Source organism: Pan troglodytes, chromosome 1 (genome assembly GCF_028858775.2).
Source record: "Pan troglodytes isolate AG18354 chromosome 1, NHGRI_mPanTro3-v2.0_pri, whole genome shotgun sequence".
NCBI lineage: Eukaryota > Metazoa > Chordata > Mammalia > Primates > Hominidae > Pan > Pan troglodytes.
The window spans coordinates 175891082-175906548 of NC_072398.2; the positions used below are offsets into that span (position 1 = coordinate 175891082).

Consider the following 15467-nt stretch of genomic DNA (forward strand, 5'->3'; position numbering starts at 1 on the left):
ATTCCCTTTGGAAGTTTCTAAGATGTGTCAAGAATCCTTAACATAAGGACCATATCACTCTCCTCCTTCCTCCCATGTACCAACCCAAACAAAGGATAAAGGCAGAGTTAGTGCAGCCTCCCTAGAGATGGGGTCAGGCCGTAGCATATTACCCACCAGCCTCTAAAGGCAGGACAGCAGGCGGCAGAAAGAGAAGGGAATGGCGGCCATACACTTGGAAGCCATTTGCTCAGTGAATTCTATCTGATGCCCAGCTGATGGATTTTCATGTCTATTTGCCCCCCTCCCCCCGTAAATGGAAATGGTGCCTCTTGCCACCCACTTTATCTTGTAAAGTACTTTGAAAATGAAGTGCTATGTAAATGCTAAATTTTACTGTATTTATAATGGGTGTGACAGGATGGATGGGAATATTGCAGAAGTATGAATACCATCTTCAGAGGAAACGAACTAATGAGAGTAGTAAGCCTGGTCTTAAATCTAGATCACAGATGAATTTCTAGGGACTTGTCCAAAAACAGTTGGGGTGGGAGGGAAAGAAGAAGCAATGTCATAACCAAAATGGTTTCTAAACAAATAAAATGTTTTTCAAAGCTTTCCATGAGGCGTCAGCGGGCTCTCAAGTAAGTTCACGGCTGAGTCGATATCACCGTTGTCATTCTGTCAGGCTGTTGCTATCCATTTGCTCCATCGGCTTGGTTTCCAGCCCCTATGCCTGTGTCTGTGTTTTTTATTCTTTGCATCTGTGATTATGTGAAGAAGTAACGTAGTGGAGGGAGGGATTCAGAAATGTCTTCCCTGAACACGCCACCTTTTTTTAAGAGACAGAGAGATACTGGCTCTGGAGAAAATGTGACTCAGCGGTAGAATCATGCCCTTGACTCTGAAATCTAGGAACTGAAACTAAGCTTTTCTTTTAATTATTGCTATGGTACCAATCTTTCTCTGGAAGGTAAAATGGATAATTCTGTTTTTGCTCTTCAAAGCATAAGTCCATCTGAATCTGAGACTGGATTGTATCAGACTTTCCTTTTGTTCTTATGGTGGTTTACCTCAAATTAATCCTGTTATAAATGTCTGTCTTACGTTCTTTTTCTTCATGTAATTTTATCTTTCCTCTAACCAGTTAAAAAGCCTTCATCAGTTACTGGAGGTACTACTTGCTCTGTTGGACAAAGACGTCCCAGAAAATTGTAAAAACTGTGCTCAGTACTTTTTCCTGTTCAACACTTTTGTACAAAAGGTAAATAATTTTTTTCCTAATACAGAAGATTTATACTCTGAAAAATTTTTAGACTGGTTAGTAAAGTTCTATATGGTATTTTTTTATGATGTTTCTTCCTAAAAATCTTGTGAATTATATTACTTGTAAGAATTCTGATGAGGTGGGTATAGTTACTCATTGATAGCAGTAGAAGTCTGCATTAAAACTAGGGGTTAATTGTTTAGTAGTTATTGTGAAGCAATGTGAGGCTCAGGAGTTTTTTAAATTAGATTTTAACAAGTACTTTCTATATGGAAATAATATTCTTAAAAAATATATTGACTCCTTAAAACTTTCCATTTAGCTATGTTTTTAAAACCAATTTTTGTCTGGATAGAAATATAATTTGTTATTCTCAATATCTTGTGACAGCAAGGAATTAGGGCTGGAGATCTTCTTCTGAGGCATTCAGCTCTGCGGCACATGATCAGCTTCCTCCTAGGGGCCAGTCGGCAAAACAATCAGGTAAGGACTACTTTTATATCCCTAGTGGAATAGCTATGGTTTTCATAGCCACTGTGTTTCTTTTTGTAGGTGATAAATGTTTTTAATTTCATAAAAGTCTAAGTACTAGTACCATAGAGACTTGAAAATTCTTTGGAGTTAAATTATCTTTACAACTTCTTCATACAATTTAGTCTAATAACCCATGGAAATTACTAACTAGTGACAAAGTCATAAGAGGGAAAGGTGGATTCTGACCGGGGAGGGGGTTTCAAAAACCTTTAAGGAATAGGCGATATTGGGGTCTTCTACTTCCTCTCTGGGGCTGTGAACAAGGCTGTCTTGGTGGTGGTTCTTTTAAGTCAGATGCTGAAAACACAGCCAGAATCCAAATGCAAAGTTGTGCTTTATAAACTGAATGATAGTGTAGATATAATACTCTTGTTCAAATGAAAAGGAAGTTGTTTGGGTTTTTTTGTTTGTTGTCTGTTTGAGACAAGGTCTCACTCTGTCACCAGGTTTGCTGTCACCCAGATTGGAGCACAGTGGTGTAATCAGGGGTCACTGCAGCCTAGACCTTCTGGGTTTCAGTGATCCTCCCTCCTCAGCCCCCGGTAGCTGGGACTATAGGCACATGCTACCGTGCCTGGCTAACTTTGTATTTTGTATAGAAACAGGATTTCACCATGTTGCCCAAACTGGTCTCAAACTCCTGGGCTCAAGTGATCTGCCCACCTCGGCTTACCGAGGTTTTTTTGTTAGAATAGTGTTGAATATGTCCAAAACCAACTCTCCTGTTTGAAATTGCTTTATTGCAGTGTTTCTCCCATCCATCGTATTTCTTTTATTTGATAGATTCAAAATACATGAAATGCTAACATGCAGTGGTAATAAGTACTATTTATGGAGTACTTATTATGTACTTGATACGACTGGTCACTTTATGGTGGTATACTTTTGATACTCACAGTTCATCAAAATTAAGCAGCTTCATCCCCATTCTCAGGCAAGGAGTAAAGCTCAGAGATGTTAAGTAAGTTGTCCAAGGTCACAAAGCTAATGCATTGGTGGAGCAGGGATTCAGACCCAGCTCTGCTGGTGTCAAAGCCAGAGTCTTTTCCCCTGTGTGTAAACACATTACACAGGCATTTTTCCTTTCCTGCTAAGGGAGACAGATTTTCGACTTAGGCTTCCTCTCAGCTTTTTCTTTAGTGTTAAAAAAACAAGTACTGACAGCATCACGTGCTCTGTGTGTGGATACTATGTTGAAATTTACAATATCCCTTTTCCACTTCAAGCTCTTCCATATCCAAGGCCCCATTGTCACTAGCAATTGATTTAAATTCACTATAATTCAGCTGCATATATAATTAATACTATTTTGCATTTGTGGAGCACATTTCTACTTTTGAAAACATTTTCACCTTTAATATTTCATTTAGTCCTCAAAATCACAAAGTAGGCAGAATAGGGAGGTGGCAGGTAGCCTTACCTCTGCCAGTACATGAAGAACTCAAGATACTGTTGTGGTGAAGAACTCACTCACATTATGCAGCACAGTGAGTGGTAGAGGCAGGGCCAGACCTGCAGATCTCCAGCCTCAGAGTTTTTCCCATTATACTGAGGCACGTTGTAAGCACTCAGTACCTACAGTGAATCCATAAAGGGACTGGTTTTAGAATATGAGTTAATATAACCCTTTGAGCTGGCTTAAAACCTGTGATTTTTTTGTACCTTGACCTCTTCTGTCAAGCACTGAGAAATAATTAAAGCCCAGAATATTATGAACCAGCAAACCCTGTCCCTTCCTCTTCATATTATTTCTGACGACAACACTAACAGCCACTTTATCTTCCCTGATGACAGATACGTCGATGGAGTTCAGCACAAGCACGAGAATTTGGGAATCTTCACAATACAGTGGCGTTACTTGTTTTGCATTCAGATGTCTCATCCCAAAGGAATGTTGGTAAGCTTAACATATCTTAGAATGAAGAGATACTGAATTTGTCTAGCTTGGGGAGTAATTATATTAGCAGGTAAATGAATGTCTCTTGTTTCTCATTCGACTACTTGCTAGTTGAGGTGCACTTAAAATTTTTGTTTTAATTCATGTTAAACTTTATAATATTTTACTAGTTTGCCATAAGAGAAAGTGAGTCATCATTCATTTGGGAGAGGTGAGAGGGTATATAAGTATTTTTTTTAAAACAACTCTTTAGGATTAAAAGCTAATTCAGAGCTCATTTATCACCTTAATTTGAACCACTACTGTGTGGAAAATAGCCATGGTGTGGGCTGGAGCCTCCTAGTTTTGTGAACCTGACCGTTCTGATCTTCAGTGCAAAATGAAAATACTCAAAACATAATTCCCCAGGTATAATGAGATAATGAGATAAAGTACTTTGTAAAAACAAAGGGGATGCAGATATAAATTACATCATTGAAATATATTTGAATGTAAGATATAGTTGGTAGCATTTTCCATTTTGTCTCCCAGAACTAATAACACAGTCATCATCCAATACAGCAAAACCACAAATTGTCCTATATGATTATCCAGTGTCCTAACCTATGTGTGTGCTGTTTTTATACTCTTCCTGGGTCTTGTCATGATAGTGACAACAACCATAGTAATAATACAACAAACCAGCTTTTCAGTGTTTTCTGTGTGCTGTGCTTTAAATTTATTGTGTTTAAAGCACACAGTGCTTTAAACTTACTGTGTTTGATCCCCGTAACAAACCTATGAGGAGTATTCATCCTGTCTATGGATGCAAAAACTAAGGCACAGAAAGGTTTAGTAACCTCCACAAGGTCGTACAGCTAGTTAGTGGCATAGAAGCCAAGGCATGAATGCAAACTCAGACCCAGAAGCTACTAGGAAGATCTAATGGCAGGAAACTGAATAAAAACACAGAGCATCCTTCTGATAGAGAAATGCTTATTGACTCTCTAAAGGGACATTGGAGGAACACTCAGATGGTTGTGTTATAAGGCAGAGTCTGCTTACTAAACTCCGACTCATCTAAAAAGACAAAGCTACCTAATTTTGTGAGTTCAGACAATTTTGTAACGAAAACTAAAGTATGCATTCTGGTTTTTCTAGCAAATGAAATAACTCCTTCCATATGGGTTGATTCTGCTTAGCATAGGTGGTGTTAGCCATTATTTGAGAACAGTTGTTTGAGGAACAGAAGTGTCTTCTCCACTGTATCTTCAGTGGCAGCTTTCGGTAGTATTTCATAAACTATTTATATTTTTACCTCTTTGAAAGGTTATCGAGTGGGAATCACTAGGTATCCCCCCTAGACTGTGAGGGATCCGCTGTGTGAGTACTCAGTGTGTTTGTGAGTACTCAGTGTGTGTGCAAGTACTCAGTGTGTGTGTGCGAGTACTCTGTGTGTGCGAGTACTGTGTGTGAGTGCTCAGTGTGCACGAGTACTCTGTGTGTGAGTACTGTGTGTGCAAGTACTCTGCGAGTACTCAGTGTGTGAGTACTCCGTGAGAGTACTCAGTGTGTGTGCGCGAGTCTTGAAGGAGGCACATTTTCTTATGGATATGTATTTTGTGGAGTAACACCAGGTGAGACAGGTTCTGTTTTGTTTCTTTGGTCTCCTAAAGCTCCTGGCGTATTTAAGCAACGACCACCCATTAGCATTGCTCCCTCAAGCCCTCTGCTGCCCCTCCATGAGGAGGTAGAAGCCTTGTTGTTCATGTCTGAAGGGAAACCTTACCTGTTAGAGGTATGTACTTGTTATTCTAAAGCCATTTTTTTCCCTCCTATTTGAGGAAAATTGCTTTTTGTTACGAGTTATGTTTGGCATGAAGAGTATTGTTAAGAGAAGAAATGGTTCCTTCAAATTAAGTTTTCTTATATGTCAAAAAGAAATAATTAGTGGAAGAGAATATTATTAGTCTTCTGTTCAGCCAAGGTCCAGACCTCCAGGTCCAGCCCAGCCAGCTACCCATCAGGGCCCCAGAAGGAGGTAAATGGCACTTCATCCATCAAAATCATTTCGTTAATTGTAGAGGGTTTCATCCCCAATCTCTTTTGTGTGTTCTTGGTCCTGGAATACTACAACTCTGAACCACGTGTGTTGTTAAACCTCAGGAGTGTGGGTGGGCTGCTCTCAGCTCTCCATCGTGGTGCCTGTGTGGCTCATCCTCAATCCAACCCTCCCCTTCCAGCAGAGCCGCCCCCAGCTGTGGACTCCATCTTCCAGTCCTTCTTCCCTACCTGATTTACAGATATGTGAATCTATGAACAATATAATTCTGGTTTTTTTTTTTTTAAATTAACAGTGTTGTGCTATTTAATACGTATCTTTTTTTTTTTTTTTTGCTTAATATTTTTTGGATCTGTTGGTGATTATTTTAATTGTGGGAGCTTTTGCCTTTGAAAAACTGATGGAAACGACTCCTGAAAAAGTGCACATTTGCACAAAATTGTGTAAAATTTCAGACAGGCTTAGACACCCTGAAGTCTATCTATAGACTTCTAACAGTTAAGAAACCCTGTTTTCAGGCAGTGTTAATTATCTTAAAATCTGGGTAGATTTCAGTTAAAGGCAGCAACAACAGATGGAGTGTTAACTGTGACATAAGAATAGCTGACTGTGTTATGTCTTCCCACCAGGTAATGTTTGCTTTGCGGGAGCTGACAGGCTCGCTCTTGGCACTCATTGAGATGGTAGTGTACTGCTGTTTCTGTAATGAGCATTTTTCCTTCACAATGCTGCATTTCATTAAGGTAAGACCTCAGTTAAACGAGTGATAGCCAGATAGCCTTTAAGTGAGACTCTAGGAGAGCATCTGTTTGCTCCAAGGCAGTATGCTTGTTCTAATAGCCTAAGTTGTTTTTCCTAATCATTCTAGTATAGGCTCATTTTTATTCATTTTTAATCTTTAATTTTTAATTACATGGATTAATTACTACACTCTCTTTGGGAAAAATTTAAGCATAGAAATGAGGCCAAAAGGAAAAATATAGGCCAGGAAAATAATAAATAAATAAATAAGAAATGAGACCAGAGTCTACTGTGGTCATCACCAGTCATCCTTGCTCACGCTACCCCAGGGACCAACACTGTTACATTGATATTTCCTTCCAGGCCTCTTTATATGAATTTCCACTATGTATATATTAGTTTCTGCCCACAGAATTTCTGCATGCCTTCTTTTATGCACCAGTATTTATAGTGGTGATACATGTAGTGTTAACAAGAAGCAGGTGATTAGTGGATTATGTCTTTAGGCTCTTATTACAATATGTTTTGCCCTCAGCCTTTTCTCTACAGACCTATATCAGAGGAGATTAAGTTCCTCTCTTTGCTATTTACTAATTATATGACCTTGGGCAGTTTCTTCCTCTATGACTGACTTCACAGGTTGTGAGGATTCAGTGAGGTGGTATAATACGTGAAGTGCTCACTTAGTACTGTACCTGGCCTCTTGGAAGTGTGGTATTTTAACACAATGTCCTTTCCCACTTTTATACATACAAATTTTATTAAAATGGCTGAAGGAGTGTGTTTTATGAATTTTGCCTTCTTCACTTAGTATATCTTGGCACATTTTTCTATTTTATAAGCTGACTTTTTATGTACTTTGTTCATAGCATCCTTAACTCAGAGTATTCCCATTTGTATTCTTGTAGCTCTACCAGCATCTTCTGGAAAACAAACTAGGATATGGACATATATAAAATCGGATCTGTTTAGTGACTTGAAATCTCCCCTACTCTTTCTTCTCTTTTCTCCTTCCTAATTTCATAGTAAAGTATCAGAGTGTTGCAGCTGGAAGAACCTTAGAGGTTGTTTATTTCAGTTCCCAGACTTAGCATTAGAGAAACTAAGGCCTAGAAAGCGGTATTGACTTGTCCAAGGTCGGCCAGAAGGTGATAGAGCTAGAATGTGGATCCAGCATTGTTAATTGCCATTCCAATATGCTTTCCACTGAAATTTTTATGCTTTTAAAAAATATTTCAGAACCAACTAGAAACGGCTCCACCTCATGAGTTAAAGAATACGTTCCAACTACTTCATGAAATATTGGTAAGTCATAACTGTTCTGACTCACTTTTATTTAGGAATGTATTAGTCAACAAGTGTTTATAAATAAAAAATTATATGTCTTTTTATTGTTTCTCCATTCATTTGGTCTGCGTTTATTGAGACCAAATCTTCATGTCAGTCATGTGTCTAATGCATTTGGTTTAGAGGCGAGCAGTAATAAAACTACCTCCTAGGAGCTCACAGTTGAGTGAAGGAGCAAGACAAGTACACAAACAACTGTAGTGCAGGGGACTGAAGGGGAGTGATAGTGATGGTTAACCCCTGCCAGGGCCTACAGTGGAGAAGGCATCGTGTTAGCGCAAATGATATTAGGTTTAAACTTCACAGTCACCCTCAGAGGTACATTTCTGGCTTTATAGTTTATCAAATCTTAGACACTATTGACTGTACGTACGTACTCTGAAAAATATTTTTAAGAGCCAAGAAACTGAAATGTAATCAATTGTAGGATTCTTTCCAGTCTCAGAAGTGTGAAGAGCAGGGGGAAAAAAAATCCTCTGGCAGTTGTATTGAAGGATGGAGTAAAGAAGGATACAAGATTGGGAACTAGAAGACCATTTAGGAGTCTGGGAATATTCTGAGTGTGAAATAATAAGGCCTGTGGTGGGGCAAGGGACAGACAGATCAAGAGGTATTGTGGAAAGAGAATCATTGGAATTTGGTGACTGGTTATGAGTTAATGAGTGTGGTTCAGAGGTTCCTTAGAGAGTGAGGGCCTGGGTTCCCTTTGGATTCTTGATACTCCATAGAGGCCTTGGCACAGAATAATCATTTAATAAAGAGTTTTGAGTAAGAAAAGACATCATAGATGCCATTTGTTAAAAGCTTATTTTTCAAGTTCTTTACTTCCTTTTGGTCCTAGTGCTTTTACAAACTTTGGCAGATTATTGCTCCTTAGGGTTAGGACTGTGTATTGTTCATCTATCAACAACAAACCCATATAGTTTTTATACCATGCACAGTTCAGTACTAAGAACTAGAAATACAGCTATGATAGCAAAACTTCAATACATTTTTCCTAAGCAAGTTAGAGCATAAACCTCTTATCCTTAGGATCATAAAGTATATGTCCTCATAACCCACAGAGAACTATAGATCTAGTTGATAGCAACACATAGATAGGAAATGAATAGATCTTTAAGTATAACTTAATAGTTTTTTCTCTTAGTTTTAAGATATATTTGAGATATGTGGCAGCCATGTAATATTTGTTTGTATTGGGTTTTTTGTTTTGTTTTGTTTTGTTTTTTTCAAGACAGAGTCTCCCTCTGTTGCCCAGGCTGGAGCCACAGTCATAGCTCACTGTAGCCTCAAACTCCTGGGCACAAGTGATCCTTTTGCCTCAGCCTCCTGAATAGCTGGGACTACAGGCACATGTCACTGTGCCCAACTAATTTCTTTTTTTATTTTTTAGAGATGGGATCTTGCTTTGTTGCCCAGGCTAGTTCGGAACTCCTGGCCTCAAGTGATCCTCTTGCCTTGGCCTCGCAAAGTGCTGAGATCACAGGCATGAGCCACCATGCCCGTCCTGTATTGGTTTTGTTGTTGTTGTTGTTGTCAAACACTAAATTAATCTCTCGGGTAGAATTATAAAGAAAGCACCCGTGGCTATGACAAGTTCCTTCTTTTATTTACTAATTTTTGTTTCTTCCTTTCCCAGGTTATTGAAGATCCCATACAAGTAGAGCGAGTCAAATTTGTGTTTGAGACAGAAAATGGATTACTAGGCAAGTATGCCTGGTCTTATGCACAAATGTCTATAGTAAATATGTGGATAATCTATTGTTCTGGCCAGTTCTGCCTCCTGCTACTCTCAGTGGGATCTACAGTGACTGATACAGTAGAAGTCTGGTCAGGGCCACTGGGCTCCCTCATTCTGGTCAGAAAAATTAAAACCCAGGGATCTTCTCACCCTACACATTTCTCCTCTTTTAGTCAGGAAGGCGTAGCTTGGGATTCTTTTACCAGATTAGGCAAGATTCAGGTGCTGTGAATTTTTTTCAACAAGCTAACGGCCACTCCCTGATGCAAGAAATTTTTCATTCCACTCTGTAGCCACTGGGGAGAGAAAAACCAAAACCTGAGACGCAGGATGTTGTCAGGCTCATGAAATGTGAATGTCTTTTTACCTATAGTAAGCGTAGCCATATTTTCACAGTCTACTCTTAAGTTGTTTGGGCAGGGCTTTCTTTTTCAGAAGGCTAAATTGGCTTTCCTGAGCTATTTATTAGAAAAAGTTTAGTTAAGAATAATTTTAGCCAGCTTCCACCATTTACCTGTATTTCCACTTAATCTGAATCATTTTAGATTTTGCTATCTATTAAGAGATTTAGGGCCTTTTTCTGTTGTAGAAAGAAGATTTAAGCTAAAAAGTTTTGTAGCTTCAGCTTTTCAGGCCACCCTTTGGAACGCTGTACTCTAGTCAGAGCCACACACAGGCCGTCTGGAACTTAAAAACTATAAACTCAAGAGCAGGACCAAGTATTATTTTTTATTTTTATTTATTTATTTATTTATTTATTTATTTTTTGAGACAGGGTCTCACTTTGTCTTCCAGGCTAGAGTGCAGTGGCATGATCTCAGCTCACTGCAACCTCTGCCCCACAAGCTCAAGTGATCCTCCCACCTCAGCCTCCCAAGTAGGTGGGATTATGGGCACACGCCACTAGCCCAGCTAATTTTTGTATTTTTTTGTAGAGACAGACTTTCAGCACGTTGCTCAGGCTGGTCTCAAACTCCTGACCTCAAGTGATCCACCCGCCTTTGCCTCCCAAAGTGCAGGGATTACAGGCATGAGCCACCATGCCCGGCCTATTTATGTTTAAATCCCTAAAACATAGAGCAGGTGATAATTGCTGAACTGACCCTAGCATCATAAAATTTCATTTATCCAACTAAAAGTATTAGAACTACTCTCAGTAATATGATATGTGGAAAAGTCTCTAGGCGAATAATCAGGCAGTAAAAAGTTTTGTTCCTGTTCAGTTCTCCTAAAAGTCAAACTTGCAGCACCATGTATGTTTTTTTTGTTGTGGTTTTTTTTTTTTTTTTTTAAACATACTTAAAGTAGTGTTTCCACCCATTAGAATTTAGGGATTCTGTTGAGTCAGGCACCACCATGCTTTTAGTTAAGTTGTTCCTTATCTGTTTATTAAAATAGTTTGTCAATTTTTAGAACAAGAGAGCTTGTTGTTACTTGGAGCCATTTTCAGTTTAGTCTTTTATTGTTAAAATGTCCTTTTCTCTTCCTTCAGCTTTGATGCACCACAGTAATCATGTGGACAGTAGTCGCTGCTACCAGTGTGTCAAATTTCTTGTCACTCTTGCTCAAAAGTAAGTATTGAATTAAAATGCAGGGAGGAAATGGTGTTTTAATTACAAGTCACATATGAGCAGAAGGGGAACATGTGCCCGGTTTTGATACCTGGAGAATCTGACTCAGTCAGGGCCTGCTTGCTTGGAAGGTACAGAAACCTATTTGCATGATCTCAAAAAAATATGAGGGGAAGTATTAAAAGAGTGACAGATCTTTATAGAATCCCAGAAAAGCTCACCCATCAGGCCTTATGTCAGAAAGGCAGGAATCAGGATAGATATGGAGGCTTTAAGAGCAAGAGTTCACGAGCTTTCACTCAAGGTCTCTCATTAATGTAACCCAGCTACCAGCTCTTCAGGCTCTAGGTCCCTAACCTCAGAATAGCCTTTCAAATCATGTCACCTGTAGCTCCTGAGCACTTGTGAACCCAGGCACTATGTCAAGAACCTTGCCTGTATTATCTTATTTCATCTTTGTAACAACTTCATGAGGTTAGTACAGTTGTGAGTCATATATCATGGGTAGTTTAAGTGACATGCCTAGAGTCATAGAGTGAAAACTTGAACACAGGCTGATTGACTGCAAAATGAAGGTTCTTTTTTTTTTAATTGTGGTGAAATGTACATAACATAAAATTTACTATTTGAACCATTTTTAAGTGTATAGTTCAGTGACTTTAAGTACATTCACATTGATGTGCAACCATCACCACCATCCATCTCCAGAACTCTTTTCATCTTCTGAAACTGAAACTCTGGACCTATTGAAGACTGACTCCCTATTCCACCCTTCCCCCAGCCCCTGGGGGAAGCAATTGTAATTTCTGTCTCCATGAATTTGACTACTCTAGGAACCCCATTTAAGTAGAATCACAAATATAAAGACAACTGAATTTTAATGAAACTAGCATTTACATTTCAAAATGAAGCACTAGGAACAAGCAAAGAAAGAATTTGGCTAATAAAAATCTCCTCGGTCATCAGGTGTCCTGCAGCTAAGGAGTACTTCAAGGAGAATTCCCACCACTGGAGCTGGGCTGTGCAGTGGCTACAGAAGAAGGTAACTGAACATTGAATTTTTCTAGCTGTAACATAGGAATCAATAATAGCACATTTTGTCAGGAAAAATCTCTGGAACTGAATATGGAGACTGACCTTAAAGTGTTTTCAGATTTCAAACATTTCTTTGCTACAGTTTATATCTTGTGTGCATTAAATTTGTCCTAATACATATGTCTTAACTTCATAGGGGAAAAGGTAGGGATGATGATATAAGAAGCAATACTTGACTGAGGTCTTGAATCGCTTTATGTGATGGAAGGTCTGGGTAGACTTGTACCCTACTTGGGATGCTTTTAAGACTCAATATCTAATGGTAGAAACTGTGAACTCATGGGGGCTTATTTGTCACCTCTGATGGCATTTTTGACCTTTCATCTCAGATGTCAGAACATTACTGGACACCACAGAGTAATGTCTCTAATGAAACATCAACTGGAAAAACCTTTCAGCGAACCATTTCAGCTCAGGTGAGAGTTGTCTCTTGTTTTTGCGTGGTCTAAATCACTTATGGAGGATTCTCAGTGTGTTTCTCAGAAACTGCAACCTCTGAGAAGAGAGATATGAGTTGAAGATGAGAACAAGCAGAAGAAACAATTGGATTTCTATGAAAAGAAAACAGATTGGTGTACACTTACACAAATTTGTGCAGATTATTTGTCTAGAAGGAAAGTCATACAGGTTGGGCAGTCTGGTCACAAAAAGGGACAGGGGTTGAGGGGGTTCTGGTGACTGTGATGAAGTCCTCACTCTCAGGCCTCCGGTCCCACCGAAGGTCATATGAAAGGTAGTCTTCCCTGGTGGTTGCTGCTGCCACTGAATGGGCCCTAACTTTGTCGTCTTGTGTTTGAATCTTCTGCAGGACACGTTAGCGTATGCCACAGCTTTGTTGAATGAAAAAGAGCAATCAGGAAGCAGTAATGGGTCGGAGAGTAGTCCTGCCAATGAGAACGGAGACAGGCATCTACAGCAGGTATAACGGTCAGCATGTCCTTGTGTGCAAAGGCAGCCTTGCTCTTAAGCTTTCCAAAAAGAATTTCCACAGCTGAGGGAAAACAAGATGCTTCCTCTGGAATGTGAGTCCAAAGAGTTACCAGCGCTGCCCTCTAGTGATCTCAGCTCAGCATATGCACTAACCGTGTGTTTACGGGGCTGAGTAGTGCTGCAGTGTGAAGTGAATGGAAGGCCTCGAGGTGTCTGTGGCTGGCCACCCTGATCAGCCTGCAGGTAGTCCCGATGAAGCCAGGGCACAGGTGGATTCGTTCCAGCTTGTTCACTTTATTCTGCCTTGCCAGGTTACTGAAAGTCCCTCGTTTGCTCTCACCAGCCTTCCTGGAAATGTGGACTCTTGAATGAAAAGCTCCCGTGCTCTTGAAGTATACCTGCTTGCCAGGGCAGTCCAAGAAAATTTTGACATGTATTTTTAAAAAAAGAAAAAAAAACAGCTTTAATACCAATCATGATAGTAGAAAAAAATAAATATGTATTGAACACCCACTGTGTGCAAACACTGAACTAAGTGTCAGTTAATCATTATGTCTTTCCAATAGTCTGTAACTTTCCTTAACAGCAGTCTCCTCTGTGGTCCCTTCACAGTACTTGGTACAGAATAGGCCCCATTAAATGAATGTTACTGATGTAGTAGGTGTCATTTTTTTTTAAGTGTTATCTTTCGGATCCTCATAAGCACTACGTGAGGCAGCTGTCACCCTGATTTTACAGAAAGGTAACTGCAGCCCAGCACAGTGATGTGACTTAGCCCAAGGTCACTCCACACATTACCTCATCACCTACTTCATTTGCAGAGAAAATAAAAGCTGTCACAGGAGAGCTCCTGCGGCCACTAATTCCCAAGCATCTGCACTGTTCTTGTCTCCTCTCCTGTGACAGTGGGAAGTTTCCTGTGTCCACCCAAAGCCCTAGCGCTCATCCCCGCCCACCTTGGCAGAGCTTTGCATTCTAATGTGTATGTAACTCTTCAGTATCCAGAACGCTCCACCCTGCCAGACCCTTCCCAGCGACGTCTCAGCACACTGGCTTCTCTTCTGCCCTGTCAAAGCCTCTCTTCTCCCTGTTGCCCCTGCCTTCTTTTATCTTCTTTGCAGCCAAACTTCGACTAATTCTCTAAACTTAACTTTCCCCATTTTCTTATCTCTCACTCGCTCTTCAGCCTCTTCCCTGCTAACTCCCTCTTCTCTCCAACTCAGCAGTTGGGGTGACAGGTGGCCTGCAGCTTTCAGGCCTCATCTTAGCCGACTGCTCGGCAGCATCTAGCGCTCCTGGCGCTCTTCCCGTTTGAAACACTATTCCAGGGCTTTCCTGACACTTCTCTCTCGTAGTTTTCCTCAAACCCTTCTGGCTGTTCCTTCTCTGTCTCCTTCCTAGTACTGCCTCTTCTGGACCACCAGTAAAGGTTCGTGGAGTCTCTAACCTGTATCCTCCTGCCCTCACTCCATATTCTCTCCGCACCCACCTTGGATTTCTGAACATGAACATCCAGCTCTCTTGTTCTTGACGTTCTTCACTTGGCATACCTTAAAGACCTCAGACTCGATGTGCCCAGCCCCTCCTCCCTGCGCCCACTAAAGCTGGCCCTCCGTCAGTGGTCCTTATCTCACACACAGCACCCCCATGTCATCCCGGACAGCTCCCTTTGAAAGGGTGCTCGTCCCTCTCCTCCACCTGTCATCAGCCCCTCTCTGCCTATGTCTGTAAGGATCCCCTCACCTCCACCCCTGCTTCTCTCTGGTTCATGCACTAAAACCTTTCAAAGGCTTTGTATGAGGAGAAAAGCCAGAATCCTCAACACGCAGGTGCTAGTCCTGCATGATCTAGCACCTGTGCACCTCCCCACCCCCATTTTCTGATTTTTTTTTTTTTTTTTTTGAGATGGAGTCTTGCTCTGTCACCTAGGCTGGAGTGCAGTGGTGCAATATCAGCTCACTGCTACCTCCTTCTCCCAGGTTCCAGCGATTCTCCTTGCCTCAGCCTCCCAAGTAGCTGGGATTACAGGCATAAGCGACCGTGCCTGGCCCATTTTCTGAATTTTATTTATCAAATGTACTCTCTTCCTTCCACCTCAGGGCCCCCCTACTCACCCCCAACTCTCACTCAGCTTAGGTTGTCACTTTAGAGAGACTGTCCTTGCTCCTCCCCACCCCAGCTCCAACTAGATCAGCCCCACAGCACACGGTGAATATTCAGAACAGTTCGCCAAGTGTGTAAGCCAAAGGCCACACAGATGGTAACAGAGGTAGCCTTCAGACCCAGGAGTGACCCAGAGCCCATATTTGGCAGGTGCAGGGCAG

The 15467-nt window shown here is 40.7% G+C and overlaps 1 protein-coding gene across 5 annotated transcripts in view; it reads left to right on the forward strand.

Annotated features, from left to right (window-relative positions):
• USP24 (ubiquitin specific peptidase 24) overlaps positions 1-15467 on the forward strand; it is a 148449-nt gene that overhangs the window by 129886 nt on the left and 3096 nt on the right. For 4 of the 5 annotated variants that reach the window (XM_016919208.4, XM_016919213.4, XM_063801646.1 and 1 more), the window contains exons 57-67: positions 1127-1243; positions 1637-1729; positions 3575-3677; positions 5333-5454; positions 6348-6461; positions 7699-7764; positions 9446-9512; positions 11040-11118; positions 12085-12160; positions 12543-12629; positions 13022-13132. In XM_016919208.4, the coding sequence (XP_016774697.1) occupies positions 1127-1243; positions 1637-1729; positions 3575-3677; positions 5333-5454; positions 6348-6461; positions 7699-7764; positions 9446-9512; positions 11040-11118; positions 12085-12160; positions 12543-12629; positions 13022-13132 (1035 nt within the window). Of the gene's footprint in view, positions 1-1126; positions 1244-1636; positions 1730-3574; positions 3678-5332; positions 5455-6347; positions 6462-7698; positions 7765-9445; positions 9513-11039; positions 11119-12084; positions 12161-12542; positions 12630-13021; positions 13133-13454; positions 13675-15467 lie in introns of those variants that run through there. The other variant, XM_016919219.4, reaches the window with a different exon arrangement.